The sequence below is a fragment of the Macaca fascicularis genome, chromosome 5, assembly GCF_037993035.2.
Source record: "Macaca fascicularis isolate 582-1 chromosome 5, T2T-MFA8v1.1".
Lineage (NCBI taxonomy): Eukaryota > Metazoa > Chordata > Mammalia > Primates > Cercopithecidae > Macaca > Macaca fascicularis.
This window is the reverse complement of record NC_088379.1, coordinates 124434737-124454156: the sequence shown is the minus strand read 5'-3', so window position 1 is coordinate 124454156 and position 19420 is coordinate 124434737. Positions and strand designations below refer to the sequence as shown.

Sequence of the window (19420 nt, the reverse complement as noted above, 5' to 3'; positions counted from 1 at the left end):
TAGCTAAGTTATATTCTTATAATAAATCATTGTTTTAATTGCATATAGGAAATATGTGTATTTTAAAAGAAGGGATTAGGTCAAATTATCTTTTAACTTCAAAAATAAAAATTTAGTAAAAAGCATAGCAATTAGACACTAATTTTGACTCTTTTGTGTGTGACATACAGAAAATCTTTAATTTTTTAATTTCTATATTTGTTTGTAAGATTTTGTGATGAAATATACCTTTACATTTTAACACTTTTTTAACTTTATAGCAATTTCAGGATAGAATACAATTTTGTTTTAAAACTTAAATACTTACCATAACTAAAGGCCATAAATTAAGATCCTCACCTAATAAAATTATGAAGGAAATAAAGTTTATCTCCATTTTTATGCTTCACCCACACAGTCCCTCCCCAAGTGCTTTTGCATTCACGTTAATCTCTGCAGCATCCCAAAAAAGTCTACTTTCGAAGCAGTAGTCCAAATTTGAGCCTACCTCTTTTCGTCTGCTTCATCAAAGCCCACGTTTGGACAGGGCAGAAAATGCCAATGATAAAATAAAATCTTCATGAATAAATTACACTTATAAAATATCGGTAATCTGATGATATACTGACTTCCCAGGAACATACATATCTTTTCAACTAACAGCTTTTTAAACAGAAATACTTAATCTCTATTAGAATTTTAAAAGATCTGCTTTGGGGGCCGGGCGCGGTGGCTCAAGCCTGTAATCCCAGCACTTTGGGAGGCCGAGACGGGCGGATCACGAGGTCAGGAGATCGAGACCATCCTGGCTAACCCGGTGAAACCCCGTCTCTACTAAAAAATACAAAAAACTAGCCGGGCGAGGTGGTGGGCGCCTGTAGTCCCAGCTACTTGGGAGGCTGAGGCAGGAGAATGGCGTAAACCTGGGAGGCGGAGCTTGCAGTGAGCTGAGATCCGGCCACTGCACTCCAGCCTCAGCGACAGAGCGAGACTCCGTCTCAAAAAATAAAAAATAAATAAAAAAAAAAAAAATAAAAGATCTACTTTGGGAAGGAATTCTCAGAGCTGTCTCTGCCTGAGGTTAAAATTTATAGCAAAAATATTACAACTTTAAACATTTTTAAAACTTTAAACGTCGCATGCCTAATTGCAAATTCATCATCACGTTCACACTTTATTGTGTACTGAATAAGCCTAAGTGTTTTAGCCTTGCACTGAGACCTGCCTACCTAGTCTCATCGGTTTTTAAAGATGTACCCTAAGCTTAAAACCAAACCATTTATGATCCCCCCATTATCTTGTATGCTTTTCTACCTTTGATCATAGATCAAGGTTCCCCCATTATCTTGTATGCTTTTCCACCTTTCTACTTTTGATCTTTGATCATAGGAGTTCCCCTACCAATATGCCCCCTCTCCATCATTACCATGATCAAATCTGTCCTAATTTAAAAACCACCCCTTCCCTTATTCTTCCTCCCCTTCCAATAAAAAGGTTTTTTTGTCTTTTTTCTTGCTGCTCCCATATCATTTGCTATAATTCACCTTTAAAATAATATGTTTTGTCCTGTTTCATTTACTAGCTTGTTAGCTACTTGAGAACAGAGAATTTCAGTTTGCCCATATGTCTTTTACAAAGCCTAAGATGGTGCCTTATATAGCACAAGCAGTCAGTGAACATTAGCTGAATTTTTAGTGAATGAATAGCCAAACCCAGCTGATTCTTTTTCACTATGACATTTTTTAAAATGTTATCTTCCTTTTTCACTTTAGTCTTCATGCGCCTGTTATCCTCATTGCTCATACTTTATCCTATCATCATCTGCCTTCTGTTCATTTTCTACCCAGCATTTTCCTTCCAGTCAGACCGAATACAAATGCTGGTGTGGCATTACTCCAATCTTTGGAAATTGTTCCTAATTGCCTAGTGAATAAAATGCAAACTCTTTTGCCTGGTAATGAAGATGTGGTACTCACCTCACAAACATTTCCTCTCATTCCTTGCAAACTTTCACAAGCCAGTTCCCCACTGCTACCCTTGGCCCTCCTCAGCCCCACAAGCTGTTTCACCTGCTTGGAATGCCCTCCTTTCTGTTCTTTACTAAACCAAATCCTAGGTTTCCTCTAAGACCCATCTTAGAATTTCCCTCTTCTTTCTGACTAACTTAATCTACTGGAAATGTCTCCATATTCTGTATTATCTCAATACTTCAATAAAACCTATGCCACCTTCTCATGCTCTTTCTTTACTCGTTCCTGTTACCTGTATTTTAGTATTGCATTTATGTCATCTGGAGTCCCCACCCTATTTATAATCTGGTTGAAGTCTAGTTGGCCACTGATGTGATTTGGATATTTGTCCCCTCTAAATCTCATGTTGAAATTTCATTTCCAGTGTTGGAGTTGGGGCCTAGTGGGAGGCATTTGGTCATGGAGGTGGATTCCTCATGAATGACTTGGTGCCATCCTTGCAGTAATTAGTTCTTAGGAGAACTGATTGTTAAAAGGAACTTGGCACCTCCTCCCTCCTCTCCCTTCCTTCTTCTCTCACCATGTGATGCCAACTCCCCTTTCCCTTCTGCCATGAGTGGAAGTTTCCTGGGGCCCTTACCAGAAGCAGGTGCTGATGCCACGCTTCTTGTACAGCCCACAAAACTATCAGCCAAATAAACCTCTTTTCTTTATAAAGTACCTGGTCTCAGCTATTTATTTATAACAACATGAATGGACTAAGACAGGCATTTTGTGTGTGTGTGTGTGTGTGTGTGTGTGTGTGTGTGTGTGTGTGTAATATAACATTTTGCATTTTGAACTCAGCTCCTATCTTGAGTGTTGGACTTAATAATTGACTAGATTAGTATCTTTTTGTTTTTACTTCTAAATCTATACTACCTCTTTAAAAAGTGTAAAGTTCCTGATAACTGTAATTGTAAATAAAAAGGCATTTGAGATAAATTTAGGAAGTTTAAATGCATAATGCACAAAGAATAACATTTTCTAAGTTCCTAAAACGTGTTCATGAAATGAATTTCACCTAAACTTACAAATAATTCTACCTACATTAATTTCTAGGAATTGTAATACTAACCTTCTGTAACCTCTTCCTGGGGATTAATGATGAGCCGGAAAATCAACTCTTTCTAGTTAGTCATTAATTATCAGGAGACAACAAATACCTCTATGTCATCATTAAGAAAACAAGCAAAGCCTTATAATAGTTAGACAGTAACCTATATAATTATAAGCCTTACACCACAGCATTCCATCATCTGCAATTCCTTTCAGAAAAGTTGGAAAGACAAATGAAAATATGCCTCTCTTTACCTCAGTTAAGTTGACTCTAAAGAAAACAAAACTAGAGCCATATTCTATATATTATGACTATGTAAATTAAAAACACATATAGAAGATGATTTACATGATTTCTGTTAAAATATCAATAGAAATAAAAAAGAAGGCTTCTTTGTTCTATGCTTTGTGCCAAATACATGGTAGAAGTTATTTTTTGAACAAAGCAAACATATATTTAGAGTTCCAATTATTTAGTGTGGTCTTATTTCAGAATTACTTTTAATAGTACACTTCCCCTTTTCCCCGTAGTATTTAAGATTTTTAGTGATTCAAAAAAGATAATATCCTTTTGCAGTAACTTATAAGAAGATAATTCTAATTATCATGAAGCATTCTTCCATTTTACTTTATTTCTGGTGGCCTATTTTCTTCATCCATCTCCATTTTGCCATTTTGGTTAAGAAATAGTTTATGAACTAGGGCTTCAAAACTGGCTCATGTAGCAAGCAATGTTCATTTCTTTTTAGGAACACATATTTACTATTATTGCTGTTTGTGTCATAGAAAGTATATGTAGCTTGAATTTGCCAGTGTCCCTCACCAGTAGAATTCAAAGCTACACTTATTTTTTCTGTTTTTAAAATGGTAATATTTGAACAAATGGCATTAATTACCAGGGGGTGGTTTATATTTTCATTTATATGAGGTTTTCAACATTATACTAGAATAAGAAATATATAAAGCTGAGTTAAATTATTACTTTGACAACATCTATTGCTCAAGGGAAGCAGTAAAAGTAAAAGCTTGTTCCAGAAAATGTAGTCAATAAATTAGATTAATGTGGTATAAATCACACAAGGATCATTCAAGAACTAGATTGTAAGTAAATAAAAGCTCTCTTATCTTTCGATGTCATTTGGTCTCTGTATCACTAGATAAAGCCTGTATTTATTTATCTTTGAGCTTGCAGCATAGTATCTAGAACATAATAGGCACCCAATAAATATTTGCCAAAAGTATAAATGAATATGAATGGAAATAGACCTGAGTCTAATAATATTTTTGAATTCCTGTCATATTAACGTTTCAAGCTGCAATCTACAGCCTTGACAAAGTAAGTGTATCATTGTACAATGTGGCTCACTATCTTCCTTAATGATTTATTGTGCAGGTAATTTTTTGAATTAAGAGCAGGCAACACACAGATCATTAAAGACAGAAGGCACCTGAGAGAGCATTGGAGTGCATATCTTTATTTTTAAAATGAAGGGAGAAATTCAGAAAGGCAAAACAAAACAAAAACCCTTTTTGAGTTAATGCTAAATCACATGGCTGGTGGGAGAGCCAGGACCAAACCTTGGTCTCCTGATTCCCAGGCCAGAGTTTCCTTTAATTACACCATGAAAGGAGTTGGTGCCAAGAACTCTAGAGTTCTGACAGCTGAGTTTCAATCTTCTTTATTATGGTGTTGCTTAAGTCAAATGAACATACTTCCTTGAATACTACTTTCCTTATTTTGAAAGAAGAGTAAAATTCATCACACTTCAAAGTATGTTATGTAACTCAATAAAATATGACTTTATTGCATACGTTATTATTCCTTGTTGCTCTGAGTTATTTATCAATATTTAATTATTTATTTCAATAAACCTGTTTGGGGCCATTTTATTTATTCAGTGCCCAGTCTTCTGGGAATAGTGAAAAATTGTCAAGACATTCTTTTTTTTTTTGAAACGGAGTCTGGCTCTGTAGCCCAGACTGGAGTGTGGAGTGCAGTGGCGTGATCTTGGCTCACTGCAAGCTCTGCCTCCCAGGTTCACGTCATTCTCCTGCATCAGCCTCCCGAGCAGCTTGGACTACAGGCACCCGCCACCACGCCCGGCTAATTTTTTTTTTGTATTTTTTGGTAGAGACGGGGTTTCACCGTGTTAACCAGGATGGTCTCGATCTCCTGACCTTGTGATCCGCCCGCCTCGGCCTCCCAAAGTGCTGGGATTACAGGTGTGAGCCACCGCGCCCAGCCAAGACATGTTCTTATGTATATTATGTGTAACCAGCACACATTCGACCACAGGTATATAAAATTATAGTCAATAATTTGAAATACTGGTGGTAAGATAATATGTTGTGTTCACAGGGACATTTTAAATCTTATTGTACCTTTCTTCAGAATTGTAGTTAAAGCATTACTCCTAGAGATGTAAGTGGAAATTATAAAAACTGACATTATTCATTTATTCAAATGTCTAAACTTGCAGATGACTTTTCAAAGACTTCCTTAAGCCACCTTATTTTGTACTACACCATAGAGTCTTCTCTATTGTCATTATTGAAAGAATATGATTCCATAGACTCCAGCAGATGGGGTAGGGATTATTTTTGACTCATACTTACAAGATGTTTTTGATAAGAGGATACTGGGAATACTTACAGGGTACACTGACTTCAATTAAAAAATCATTCCTCACAAGTGTAAACCCTATAGTTGAGTAAGATTTGATGGCTCACTGAATTCACAATCAAAACTAGATTTAATCAATGGATGGATGAAGAATGTTCAGAAATATGAAAATAAATTTGTTAAATGTCCTCTCAACATTTTCTGTTAACAAAAAACATAACAAGGAAAATAGAAATATGGGAAACAAAATTTTGGTGTTTGTGGATGTAGATACTAGTTTCTATAATGTGTTTTAGTAATTATGGTAAAATAAATCAGGGAAATTAGTCTGTTTGCTGTAAAGAAGTGAGCTGTCCATTCAAACAACTTATTAGTGATGGGAGCTGGTAAGTTTTCAGGCTTAAATTTGTAAGTAAATCTTTAATAGCTCTAGGAAAAACTCTCAGTAAATAAAACATATTTGTTGAAGTCATCATGATCTTTTCAAATTTAAGACAATTGCACTATTCCTTTTTGATTCGTCACACCAGCCATTTGAATTTTAAAGCCATCTTCCCAAAGCTGGTTGCCTTTCTACTATCAACTTTTTCCTCTACAATCTTTTTAAATGACAGTTTAAGTGAATATAATATTAATACAATAAAGTAAAATGTAGTTTAATTTTTGTTTATTAGCTTTGAGTTGGGGAAATCTCTGTCCAAAGAGTTATACCCAAACTAGTTTTTGTCGTTAGTGAGTACCAGACTTCCCTACACAATGTGGAATAAATGCTTTGAAAGGACTTTGAATGTGTCTGTAGTTCCCAGGCATGTTTCAGTGCCAAGATTTACTCAGTGAATAAAATGCTTATCCTCGCTTGTGGAGCGCTATGTGCTTTGGAAGTGTTTCCATCTCAAACATGTAACTGGTTGTGATAAGACCATGGAAACTTTTAGTACCACTTCTCTCCATTCCCTCTCCCTCCTCTTAGTGGAACTGACAAGTTCCTCAGTGCCAAATCTACAAGCTTACAATGTCCCTAGTGAACTAAAAGCATATTCATATCATACATAATACTTCTTTTGTTTACCCACCTAAACTATTCATTATGATAAAAAAATAGCCTAACAGAATAAATTGAAAGAAGATATATAGAATATTTGCTTGAGAAACTAGTCATACATACAAATTCAGAAATACTGCTCATTCATTTGGATACCACATGTTCAAGTTATACCTACATTTATTTGTGCTCTAGATTCATACTGGAAATTTTCAAATGTGTATTTGTCAGATCTTCTTTGACGCATCTTAAATAGCCTGGCACCACGGTTACTGAGATGGGATAATTCTTCCAACATGATGTCTCTGGGGATGCTGACCTTTTTGCCCAGGTCCATGCTATCAACATCTGTAAAACAATATTCATATGAGTAAAAATCCCAAAGTAAGCATTTTCAATGCTTTTCTTAATTCTAAAATTCCACCACTTTCTAATTGCATGATCATAATTATGTTACTTATGTTCTCTAAACCTCAGTTCCTTCATCTGTAAAGTGGAACTAATAATTCTAATACCTATTGCAAAGCATTAATATGAGAATGAAATAAAAATGCTTCATGTAAAGCATGTAGCCTGGTACCTGGCACATAGTGTGAATAAAAGTTAGCTGTAATTACTACTAGTACAATTTAGTCTTTATGTATAGAATGAGCTTTCAAATAGCATGGCTTCATAGTTATATTCATAAACTCTGTTTTGCTCCCCACATTTTTATGTGTCAGCTTTAGCTATCCCCCTACTGAAATGCCTGCCCTCCCACTCCACTCCACCCCACCCCATTTCCCAGACTCGGTCAAAATACTATTTATTCTGCATCTAGCACTGACTAGCCTCCATAAAGTAGGCAGATGATAAGTATTGAGTGAACTTTTCCCCCAATACAGCTCACATGCCATTTATATTAATTTCTTACCTAAAATTTTTATTCATAATTACTCATTCATTCTCTATATTCCCATAACACTGAATCACATATATTTGATTTTGCTTTATTTGTTTTATGGTTTGCATTTTCTTTAGGTTTTACTCTCTGTGTCTCCCATACCTTAAATATACCAGACATTCAGTAAATGAGTGTTATTTTCTATTTCTATTACTAAACAGTTTTTCCAAAATCCAAAAGAGATACACGCTTCCACTTGCTTCTGTAATCACTAATATATTTCTGTAATACCCACGCAGTCTTTTTGCCACTGTTAACTACCATTAAGTGCATAGGAAGAAAACTGGGCCATTAGGAAAATAAATAATTATTTTGATTGAGGCAACATTCTTTGATGATATGAAATATTAACCATAACAGTTAAGCTTTTGGGAATGTTTAGAATAAAACAACAGAACTACTTGTGTAATTTTCCCCTCACTTTTCTTTAGAAAGAAAAATTAGTTTACCTGTTTTGTTTTTTCATGGAGAGGAGTCCACTAATTATAAAAGTCACAATATCAAGATTTTTGCTTCTGGGAAGATGAAGTAGATGTATTTTTTCTTATAAAGCTATTAAGTACAATCTCACATGTTGGACATTATAAATAAATAAACAAATAAATAAATAAATAACTCTGAAAGTGTAAAGAAATAGGCAGACAAGCTAGGGATGCCAGGACCCAAGGAACAACATGGTGGTTAATACTCTGGGTTTTATTTTAGCCCTTAAATCTCAGACTTGAAGCTGAAGATGATGGCAACCCAAAAACACCAAGAGGTGCTGACAAACAAAGCACCAATGAAAGGCTATTCTCTCCAGCTAAAGGACCAGGAAAGGAGCTGCCTTTGCAAGACAGAAAATGTTTAGACAATGGCCACCCTACTTTAGCCAAGCACCACAGAAAACACTTTGACCTCGCTCTCACCCACATTAAGATCTTGTGGGGAGCCCAGAATTTCACCCTGTGAGGCTGTAGCAAGTTTCTCCAATACTCCCACTAGGGTGGTGTCAGAGAGACTGAGTGGGAAGTTGGGACTTTCATTCCTGTTGGCCAGTAACTAGCTCCTTGTCTCCACAGTCTTAGTGAAGGCTATGTGGGAGTCTGAACTCCTGTCCTCTTCTAGCAATAACAAAGAGGCTCCCCTCAAGTTTCAGTGGAGCCAAATAGGGAACCCAGACTTCTACATTCACTTGGCAGCAATGAGTTGGCACTCTGCTTTCTCTGCTGGAGCAGTGTCAGATAAGAACAGATGAAAAAGAAGGTTTATTTAAAGAACAAGCATCTCAGAACATAATGTGAAAATGTCCAGGCTTAAATATGAAAATCACTTATCATACAAAGAACTAGAAAAATCTCAAACTGAATGAAAAAAAAAAAAAACAGTCAAATGCTAACATTGGGATGCCTGAGATATTAAAACTATCTGACAAAGATTTTAAAGTACCCATAATTTAAAACAATGCTTCAGAAAGCAGTTAGGAAACCACTTGAAACAAATTCTTTAAATGGAAAGGTTTTTTTGCCGATGACTCCATCAGCAGCAGGAACAAAAAACAAACAAACAAAAAAAAACTCAGCCAACAAATAAAAGATGTAAAGAACCAAATAAAAATTTTAGAACTAAAAATATAATAACCTGAGTAAAAAGCTCAGTGAATGGGCTCAACAGTAAAATAGAGGGGGCAAATGAGAAAAATCACTTAGCTGTTTGAATAATAGAATTTCCCCAATAAGACCAACACAGAGAAAAATAGACTTGAAAACAAATGAACGAGGTATTCTTAGGGATTCATGGGACTCTAATAAAAGATATAGCATTCATGTCATTGAAGTTCCAGGAGAGGAAAAATAAGGGGAGGCTAGAAAAGTACTTAAAGAAATCATGACTGAAAAATGTCCTAAAGTTGACAGGAGATATAAACATACAGATTCAAGAAGCTAAGAGAACCCTAAACATAATAAACACATATAACTCACAACAAGACTTATAATTAAGCTTCTGAAAACTAAAGACAAAGAAAAAATATTGAAAGCCACCAGAGGAAAACAACTTACTTATAAGGGGAAAATAACTAGAATAATAGTGGATTTCTCATCAGAAATCATGGAGGCAAAAAGGAAATTGTACCATATTTTTCTAGGTGCTGCAAGAAAAGAATTGTCAACCCAGAATCCCATACTCAGTGAAAAATATCCTGCAAGAAATAAAGGGGAACTTGAGACATTCTTAGATGAAGGAAAACTGACAGAATTTGTTGCCTGAAAGCCTACCCTAAAAGAATGGCTAAAATGAAGTTTTTTTAAAATAGAAAGGAAACAATAAAAGAAGGAAGCCTGGAACATCAGAGATAAAGAAGGTATATAGTAAGCAGAAATATAGGTATATACAACAGGCTTTCCTTCTCCTCTTGAGCTTTCTAAATTATATTTTATTGTGGAAGCCAAAATTATAACATTGATTGATGTAAATGTATGTAGAAGAAATACTTAAGACCATTATTTTATAAACAGGAGAGGATAAAAAGGCATCAAAGTAGATTTTTTTTTTTTGAAACAAAGTCTTACTCTGTCACCCAGGGTAGAGTGCAATGACCTGATCTCGGCTCATTGCAACCTTCGCCTCCAAGGTTCGATTGATTCTCCTACCTCAACCTCCAGAGTAGATGGAATTACAGGTGCCTGCCACCACCACGCCCAGCTAATTTTTGTATTTTTAGTAGAGACGGGGTTTCTCCATGTTGGCCAGGCTGATCTCGAACTCCTGACCTCAAGTGATCCGCCCACCTCGGTCTCCCAAAGTGCTGGGACTACAGGCATGAGCCACCGTGCCTGGTCAAAAGTAGATAAATTTTCTGTACTTCACTTGCACTAGTAAAATGACAACATCAGTAGACTGTGAAAAGTTATGCATATATAATGCAATACTTAGAGCAACTCCTGAAAGCTATATGAACAGATACATTTGAAAACTCTATACCGTGGCTCACGCCTGTAATCCCAGCACTTTGGGAGGTCGAGGCAGGTGGATCACGGGGTCAGGAGATCGAGACCATCCTGGCTAACAGATGAAATACTGTCTCTACTAAAAAATACAAAAAATTAGCCGGGTGTGGTGGTGGGCGCCTGTAGTCCCAGCTACTGGGAAGGCTGAGGCAGGAGAATGGTGTGAACCTGGGAGGCAGAGCTTGCAGTAAGCTGAGATCCCGCCACTGCACTCCAGCCTGGGTGACAGAGCAAGACTCTGTCTCAGAAAAAAATAAAAATTACATACTTAAGATCTAATACATTAATAAATTAAATGTAAATAATCTAAATACATCAATTGATGTCAGATTGGATTAAAAGTGAACCAACTATGGTTTGTTGAACTATGCTGCCTACATGAAACTCACTGCCTATAATAACATTATAAGCAAGTGAAAGTAACAGAATGGAAAAATAGATATCAAGCAACATCAACCAAATATTATCTGATATTAATATCAGATAAAATCAGAGCAACAAAATTTACCAGAGACCGGAGAAGGGCATTATATAATGATTAAATTGCGAATCCACAAAGATTACCTAGAAATCCCAAACGTATATGCACCAAAAACAGAGCTACACAATATTTAAAGTAAAAAAATGTAGAACTAAAAGGAGACACAGACAAATTTACAATTATAGTTGGAAACTTCAATTCACCCCATCTTTTTTTTTTTTTTTTTTTTTTTTTTTTTTTTTTTTTTGAGACGGAGTCTCGTTCTTTCGCCCAGGCTGGAGTGCAGTGGCCGGATCTCAGCTCACTGCAAGCTCCGCCTCCCGGGTTCATGCCATTCTCCTGCCTCAGCCTCCCGAGTAGTTGGGACTACAGGCGCCCGCCACCTCGCCCGGCTAATTTTTTGTATTTTTTAGTAGAGACGGGTTTCACCCGGTTAGCCAGGATGGGCTCAATATCCTGACCTCGTGATCCGCCCGTCTCGGCCTCCCAAAGTGCTGGGATTACAGGCTTGAGCCACCGCGCCCGGCCAATTCCCCCCATCTTAACAGATGATAGAACAACTAGGCAGAAGAGCAGTAAGAATATAAAATTCTACAATATTAGCAACCAATAGGACTTACTTGACATTTATATTTTATTCAACAACAATAGAACACACATTTCTTTCAAGTGCCAATGGAATATATTTCAAGATAGATCATATCCTGGGCTATAAAATAAACCTCAACAAATTAAAATGATTAAATTATTCAGAGTGTTAGCACTGATCACAATAAAACCAAACTAGAAATTAGTAACAGAGCAGTAACAGTAAAATCTCCAAACACTTGGAAACTGATCAACATACTTCTAAATAATTCATGGGACAAAAAAGGAAGTCTCAAAGGAAATGAAAAATTCAGTGAACTAAATGAATATAAAAATACAGCATATCAAAATTTATGGGAAGCAGCTAACGCAGGGCTGAGAGGAATATTTATAGCGCTAAATGCAAAGTTAAAAAAGAAAAAAAGTATCAAATCAATAAACTAAGTGTCTACCCCAAAAATCGTAAAAAAAAGATGAACAAAATAAACCCAAAGCAAGCAGAAGGAAAGAAATAATAAAGATAAGAGCAGAAAACAATGAAATAAAAAAAAAAAAACCAGAAAAACAATAGAGAAAATCAATGAGGTATGCAGCTGGTTTTTAAAAGATCAGTAAAATTGATAAATCTCTAGTGAGATTAACACAGAAAAGGTAGAGAAGGCACAAATTAACAATATTAGGAACAAAATAAGAGATATCATTACAGACACTGCAGATAGCAAACAGATAATAAGAATATTAATACTACAAACAATTCTACATAAAAATTCACATAAACTTGAAAAATTAGAAAAAATTGACCAGTTCCTCAAAAAGCACAAATTACCTCAGTTCACCCAACATGAAACAAGTACTTGATTAACTGTATAACTATTCAGACAATTCAGCTTATAATCTAAACCTCTCCTCACCTCCCAAAAGCCTTCAGACTTAAATGATTTCACTGGAGAATTCTATCAAATATTTAAAGAACAATTATCACCAATGCCACATAATCTCTGCCCCAAAATTGAAGAGAGTTCTTCCTAGTTCGTTTTATTAAGGTAATGATATTCTGATACCAAAGCCAGAGAAAGACAACACACACAGACAGGCCAGTCGGGGTGGCTCACGCCTGTAATCCTAGCACTTTGGGAGGCCTGAGGCAGGTGGATTGCTTGAGCTTAAGAGTTCAAGACCAGCCTGAGCAACATGGTGAAACCACGTCTCTACCAAACACACACACACACACACACACACACAAATTTAGCTGGGCATGGTGGTGCGTTGGTCCCAGCTACTTGGGAGGCTGAGGTGGAAGGATCAGTTGAGGCTGAGAGGTGGTTGCAGTGAGCCGAGATCAGGCCACTGCACTCCAACTTGGGTGACAGAGTGAGACCCTATCTCAAAAAAACAAAACAAAACAAAAAACACACACACACAGAAAAAGTTACAAAACAATATCCCATATACATATAGAAGCAAAATCCTTAACATATTATTAGCAAATATAATTAAGCAATATATAGAAAGCATTTTATATCATGAGCCAGTGGGGTTTAATCCAGGGAGGCAACGCTGTTTCACTATTCAAAGATCAATCAATGTAATTCACTATGTTAACAGGCTAAGGAAGAAAAATCACATTGCTATGTCTTTGAGATCTAGAGCTAGGCAACGATTCACCATGTTAACAGGCTAAGGAAGAAAAATCACATTAGTCTAACTTTGGGACCTGGGGCTAGGCAAAGAGTTGCTAAACAACACCAAAATCACAATCCATAAAAGGAATAATTGATAAACTGGACATCATCAAGATTAAAAACGTTTGCTCTGAGACAGACCCTGCTAAGAGGATGAAAAGACAAGCTACAGGATGGGAAACAATATTTTCAAAACATGTAACTTTGAGAACAGTCTAGCATAAATACAGAACAATCAAAATTAACTATTAAAAAAGCAAACAATCCAATTAGAATGTGGACCAAAACATGAAGAGGCATTTCAACTGAAAAAGATATACAGATTGCAAATAAGCATTTGAAAAGATGGTAAACATCATCAGTCACTAGGGAAATGCAAATTAAAATCACAATGATATATCACTACACACCTATCAGAATGTCTATAATGAAGAATGATGACAGCACCATTTGCTGGTGAGGATGTGGAGAAACTGGGTCACTTGCACATTGCTGCTGAAGATGTAAAATGGTACAGACACTCTAGAAAACAATTTAATAAATTATGTTATAAACTGAATGCAGATCTACCCAGCAATACTGGACATTTATCCCAGTGAAATGAAAACTTGTGTTCTTGGCCGGGCATGGTGTCTCACGCCTGTAATCCCAGCACTGTGGGAGACTGAGGCAGGCGGATCACCTGAGGTCAGGACTTTGAGATCAGCCTGACTGACATGGAGAAACACCATCTCTACTAAAAATACAAAAAATTAGCCGGGCATGGTGGTGCATGCCTGTAATTCCAGCTACTCGGGAGGCTGAGGCAGGAGAATCGCTTGAACCTGGGACGCGGAGGTTGCAGTGAGCCGAGATCGCGCCATTGCACTCCAGCCTGGGCAACAAGAGCGAAACTCCGTCTCAAAAAAAGAAAGAAAGAAAGAAAGAAAGAAAGAAAGAAAGAAAGAAAGAAAGAAGGAAAGAAGGAAAGAAGGAAAGAAGGAAAGAAGGAAAGAAGGAAAGAAGGAAAGAAGGAAAGAAGGAAAGAAGGAAAGAAGGAAAGAAGGAAAGAAGGAAAGAAAGAAAGAAAGAAAGAAAGAAAGAAAGAAAGAAAGAAAGAAAGAAAGAAAGAAAACTGGTGTTCTGGCCGGGCTCGGTGGCTCACTCCTGTAATCCCAGCACTTTGGGAGGCCGAGGTGGGCGGATCACGAGGTCAGGAGATCGAGACCATCCTGGCTAACACGGTGAAACCCCGTTTCTGCTAAAGATACAAAAAATTAGTCGGGCATGGTGGCAGGCACCTGTAGTTCCAGCTACTCGGGAGGCTGAGACAGGAGAATGCGTGAACCTGGGAGGCGGAGCTTGCAGTGAGCCGAGATCATGCCTCTGCACTCCAGCCTGGGCGATGAGCAAGACTCCGTCTCAAAATAAAAATAAAAATAAAGGTAATTAGCCACTCTTATTATCCTTAAAAAAAAAAAAAAGAAAACTGCTGTTCTTGCAGAATCATATATACAAATGTTCATAGCATCTTCCTTCTTGATAATCAAAAACCGAAAACAACCCAGATGTATTTCAGTGGGTAAACTATTAAAAACACTGTGGTCCATCCACAGCATGGTATTCAGCAACAAAAAGGAACAAATCATTGAGAACAAGACCTGGATGAATCTCTAGAGAATTACACTGAATGAAAAAGCCATTCCCAAAAGGTTATATGCTGTATGTATGATTTCATTTGTATATCATTCTCGAAATTACAGAAAATTTATAGAAATAGAGAACAGAATAGTGATTGGTCAGGGTTTAAGGAGAGATAGGGCCAAGAGAGAAGTGGGGATGGCTATGAAAGGGCAACATGAGAGACCCTTATGGGAATGGAAATGTTACATCTCTTGACTGTATCAATGTCAATATTCTGGTTGTGATATTGTACTATAGTTTTGCCAGATGTTACCACTGGGAAAGGGCACATGGGATAGCCCTATATTATATCTAACAACTGCATGTGAAACTATGATTATCTAAAAAAAAAATCTCAAGATAAAAAATTTAATTAAGAGCTATGAGGCCATGAAAAGACATGAAGAATCCTTAAATGCATATTTCTAAGTAAAAGAAGCCAGTCAGAAAAATCTACTTACTGTATGATTCCAGCTATTTGACATTCTGGAAAAGACAAAACTAGAAGGCAGCATAAAGATCCATAGTTGCCAAGGACTTGGAAGGAGTAGAGAGACAGGGATGCATAACTGAAGCATAGGGGATTTTTAGGGCTGAGAAACTATTCTGTGTGATGCTCTAATGGCAGATATACGACACTGCATTTGTGAAAGCCTATAGAACTGCGTAACACAAAGAGTGAATCCTAATGTAAACTATGGACTTTAGTTAATGCTATGGTTTGAATGTGTGTCATTTCCAAAGCTCATTTTGAAATTTAATTGCCAGGCCAGGCGCGGTGGGTCACGCCTATAATCCCAGCACTTTGGGAGGCCCAGGTGGGTAGATCATGAGGTCAGGAGTTTGAGACCAGCCTGGCCAGTATGCTGAAACCACATCTCTACTAAAAATACAAAAATTAGCCATGCGTGGTGGTGTGCACCTGTAATCCCAGCTACTCGGGAGACTGAGGCAGGAGAATCGCTTGAACCCAGGAGGCAGAGGTTGCAGTGAGCCGAGGTCAGGCCACTGCACTCCAGCCTGGATGACACAACAAGACTTCATCTCAAAAAAAAAAAAAAAAAAAAGAAGAGAAAGGAAAGAAATTTAATTGCCATTGTGACAGTATTAAGAGCTCAGAGCTTTAAAAGGTAATTAAGCCATGAGTACCCCACCCTCATGGGTGGGATTTGTGACCTTATACAAGGATGAATTCAGCCTCCTTTTCTTTCTTGTCCTCTGCCATGTGATGACTCAGCAAAAAGACCCTCCCTTGATGCTGGCACCTTGATATTGGACTACCTGGCCTCTGGAACCATGAATCAATTTCTGTTCAGTATAGACTACCCAGTCTCAGGTATTCTGTTATAGCAGCACAAAATGGACTGCAACAGTTATCAATATTGGTTCATCAGTTGTTACAAATACACACTGATGCAAGATGCTAATAATACAGGAAACAGCAGCGGGGAAGAAGTTTATATGGGAAATTATTGTACTTTCTCCCTCACTTCCCTGCAAACCTAAAACCGCTCTACAAAATAAAGTCTGTTATTAAAAATGTTTAAAATATTTTATACCTCTTCCTAATGCAATGAAGAACAGCTCTGTTTGGCTCTCTAGCATCCCCAAACAAAACAAAACAAAATGCTGTGCTTCACAGTCCCCAGGAATGGTAGAAATAGCCTATGGAAAAGGCATAAGAAAAACAGAGCAGAGTACATGAGGGTATTTTACAACAATTTCCTGAGATTTGCTCGTCAGCTTTGCTGAGTTCTACAGGGAATATTCACACTTACTTATTTGCAAGTGTTTGGAGTCTCTGTCACTATGTGTTTGGACCATGGAAGGATGAACAAGTTTATTTTTCAGTGTGTCTATGAATATCCCTCAACATACTAGACAGTGTGATGGGGATGCGATATTTCAACTTTTTGATTCTGGATTCAGACTAGCAAGTTCCATTTAGATTATAAAAGATAGAAGAGACGTTATGCTCTTGAGGTTATTTATATCCATTGTATCTGTATGGGGAAAATATGTAATGTTCTACTACTGCATATCTCTTTCCAACTCTGTATTTAGGGCTTCCTTGGTGGTAGCTTGAATTTGGTCATGGTGGGAGCATTTATATCACAGAAATTGGCAAATTCTACAAATCAAAACATCCCTACTGCTGCCCCATTTGAGAACCAATTGTTAAATATATAATAGCATACTAATGGACACATTCATCAGTGTCAGGGATATTTTGCATAAACAGATAAAACTCACAAACAAAATTCTCCAAGGTTTTCTTCCCTTCCCTTCCCTTCTAATAGTTAAATTTATGATGTCACTGGAGCAAGGGTTTCAGAAACATTTGTAAGTTAAGGAATCTAATGCATGATCACTCTCATTAAACTTTCAGAGTCAAGAACGCTGTCAGCTGAGCACACAGATTCCAAGTTCAGCTGTTCCCTGCCCTTCACTGAAAACCCTTGCACGGGTTCTTAATGGTGTGTTTAATCTTGGTGCTTGATAAATGATATGTTTTATTTAGAATACATACCCTTGCCTTCATGGCTTAGAGGGTTGTCTTTGTGGCATTAGATCATATATTGAAAATAAGGCCACGCGTGGTGGGTCATGCCTGTAATCCCAGCACTTTGGGAGGCTGAAGCAGGCGGATCACCTGAGGTCAGGAGTTCGAGATCAGCCCTGCCAACATGGCAAAACCCTATCTCTACTAAAAAAATACAAAAATTAGCTGAGCGTAGTGGCAGGCACCTGTAATGCCAGCTACTCAGGAGGCTGAGGCAGGAGAATCACTTGAACTCAAGAAGTGGAGGTTGCAGTGAGCCGAGATTGCACCACTGCACTCCAGCCTGGGCAATAGAGCCAGACTCCATCTCAAAAAATAAATAAATAAATAAATATGGCTAGGTATACTTTCTTATTGGTGTCATTTATACTGATCCGTAACTTCAGTTAGATGAGTTAATTTAATCCATAGTTTGCAAAGACACTCACTTACAAATAATTGTAGTAAGACAAAACACCTTTTAAAACTGTTCTACCATGATTGGCAACTGCAATTACTAGAGGGTAGCTAGCTGAAGCTTATTTGCTTTAGGGTGGGCTTATTGATTATCTGCATTTGCACAGAACTCTTCCTCCTGTCCCTGGACAGTTGGCCTATGCAATTGAATAATAGTGCACAAAATATGTTCTTCTATAAAGTAACATGTATGTACATATTACATATAACATGTAAGATCATAGTCCAGACTGTGATTTTGGGTAATGCCTTAAAACTCCAATTGATAAAAAGTTCTGTGATAATTATCTCTACATAAAAAAGTTGATTTTGAATACTATCTGTGATTCTTCATTTTCTTATTTTATATGTCTTTGTCTTGATTTGAGTTCTAAGGCTATTTTATAAAGTTTTCAAAAATTAGTCATTAATAAAAACATTATTTAAAAACCATAAATCTATAAACATTCAAAAAATGAGATTACCAATGTATTGAATTACACAAACAGAATAATCTAGTACTGTTTATAGGATGTGTATCTAAAATATATTTGAGTGAAAAAGCCTTCAAAGAAAGCTAGGATGATGGAATAATATAGCTAGAATTGAACTCTGCAATTTCAACTTCAGTGTAAAATACAATTTAGCCTAGTTCTCTTGTACTAGTTTTCTGGAGTGCCTTATTAGAGGTTAGATGCTCAGAAAACTTATGAATTCACAAGATATGACTGCACACCAGTTTTCAAAATAAAACGTGCAAACCTTTCTAGCTCTTATTTTTCTTGGGGCTATGAGAATGCTAATGTGAAAGGTTAAAACAAACAACAGAAAATTACCAAAATTTTACACTGAATCATTAAGTTCTTCTTCTATAAACTTTTTATATTTGATAGGAGGTATGAAAGGCCTTTTTGGCATCTTCATTTTGATTTTGAAGATTTGATTAGTTAGAGTTTAAGATACGCTCCTACAAGAAAAGTTAAAGCAGTCTTCATGTAATCGTTCATCTGAAATTCTAGACTTTGTACTTTTTCAAAGAGTCCTTGCAATTTACGTCAATATTATCATTTCCTTTGTTACTGATGGAAGAACTCAAACACACTGATGTTTGGCTTCTGCACATAGATCAGTAAATTAGAGTCATGGAATTTTATAATTAGATGTATCAGCAAATCCAGCCTTCCTCATTTTCTGATGTGAAATCTGATGTCTAGTCTGGAACCCGGGACGCCTGGTACCACATTAACAACAGCACTCCATTTAGAACCTGGGCTTCCTGTTTTCAGACCAAAAGCTAAGCTCTCTTCCTGAAGTTACAAAAACAACCTGCCCAGTTCTCTTCTGTGTGCTGGGAAAAGCTGTTGCCC

The 19420-nt window shown here is 36.9% G+C and overlaps 1 protein-coding gene across 2 annotated transcripts in view; it reads right to left on the bottom strand.

The window, feature by feature from the left end:
• Positions 1-19420, bottom strand: part of MYOZ2 (myozenin 2) — a 48622-nt gene that overhangs the window by 25136 nt on the left and 4066 nt on the right. The window contains exons 3-4 of one of the 2 annotated variants that reach the window (XM_045392816.1): positions 13804-13915; positions 6891-7060 (exon numbers count right to left, since the gene is read on the bottom strand). In XM_045392816.1, coding sequence (XP_045248751.1) covers positions 6891-7060; positions 13804-13915 — 282 coding nt within the window. The remainder of the gene's footprint in view (positions 1-6890; positions 7061-13803; positions 13916-19420) is intronic. The other variant, XM_005555800.3, reaches the window with a different exon arrangement.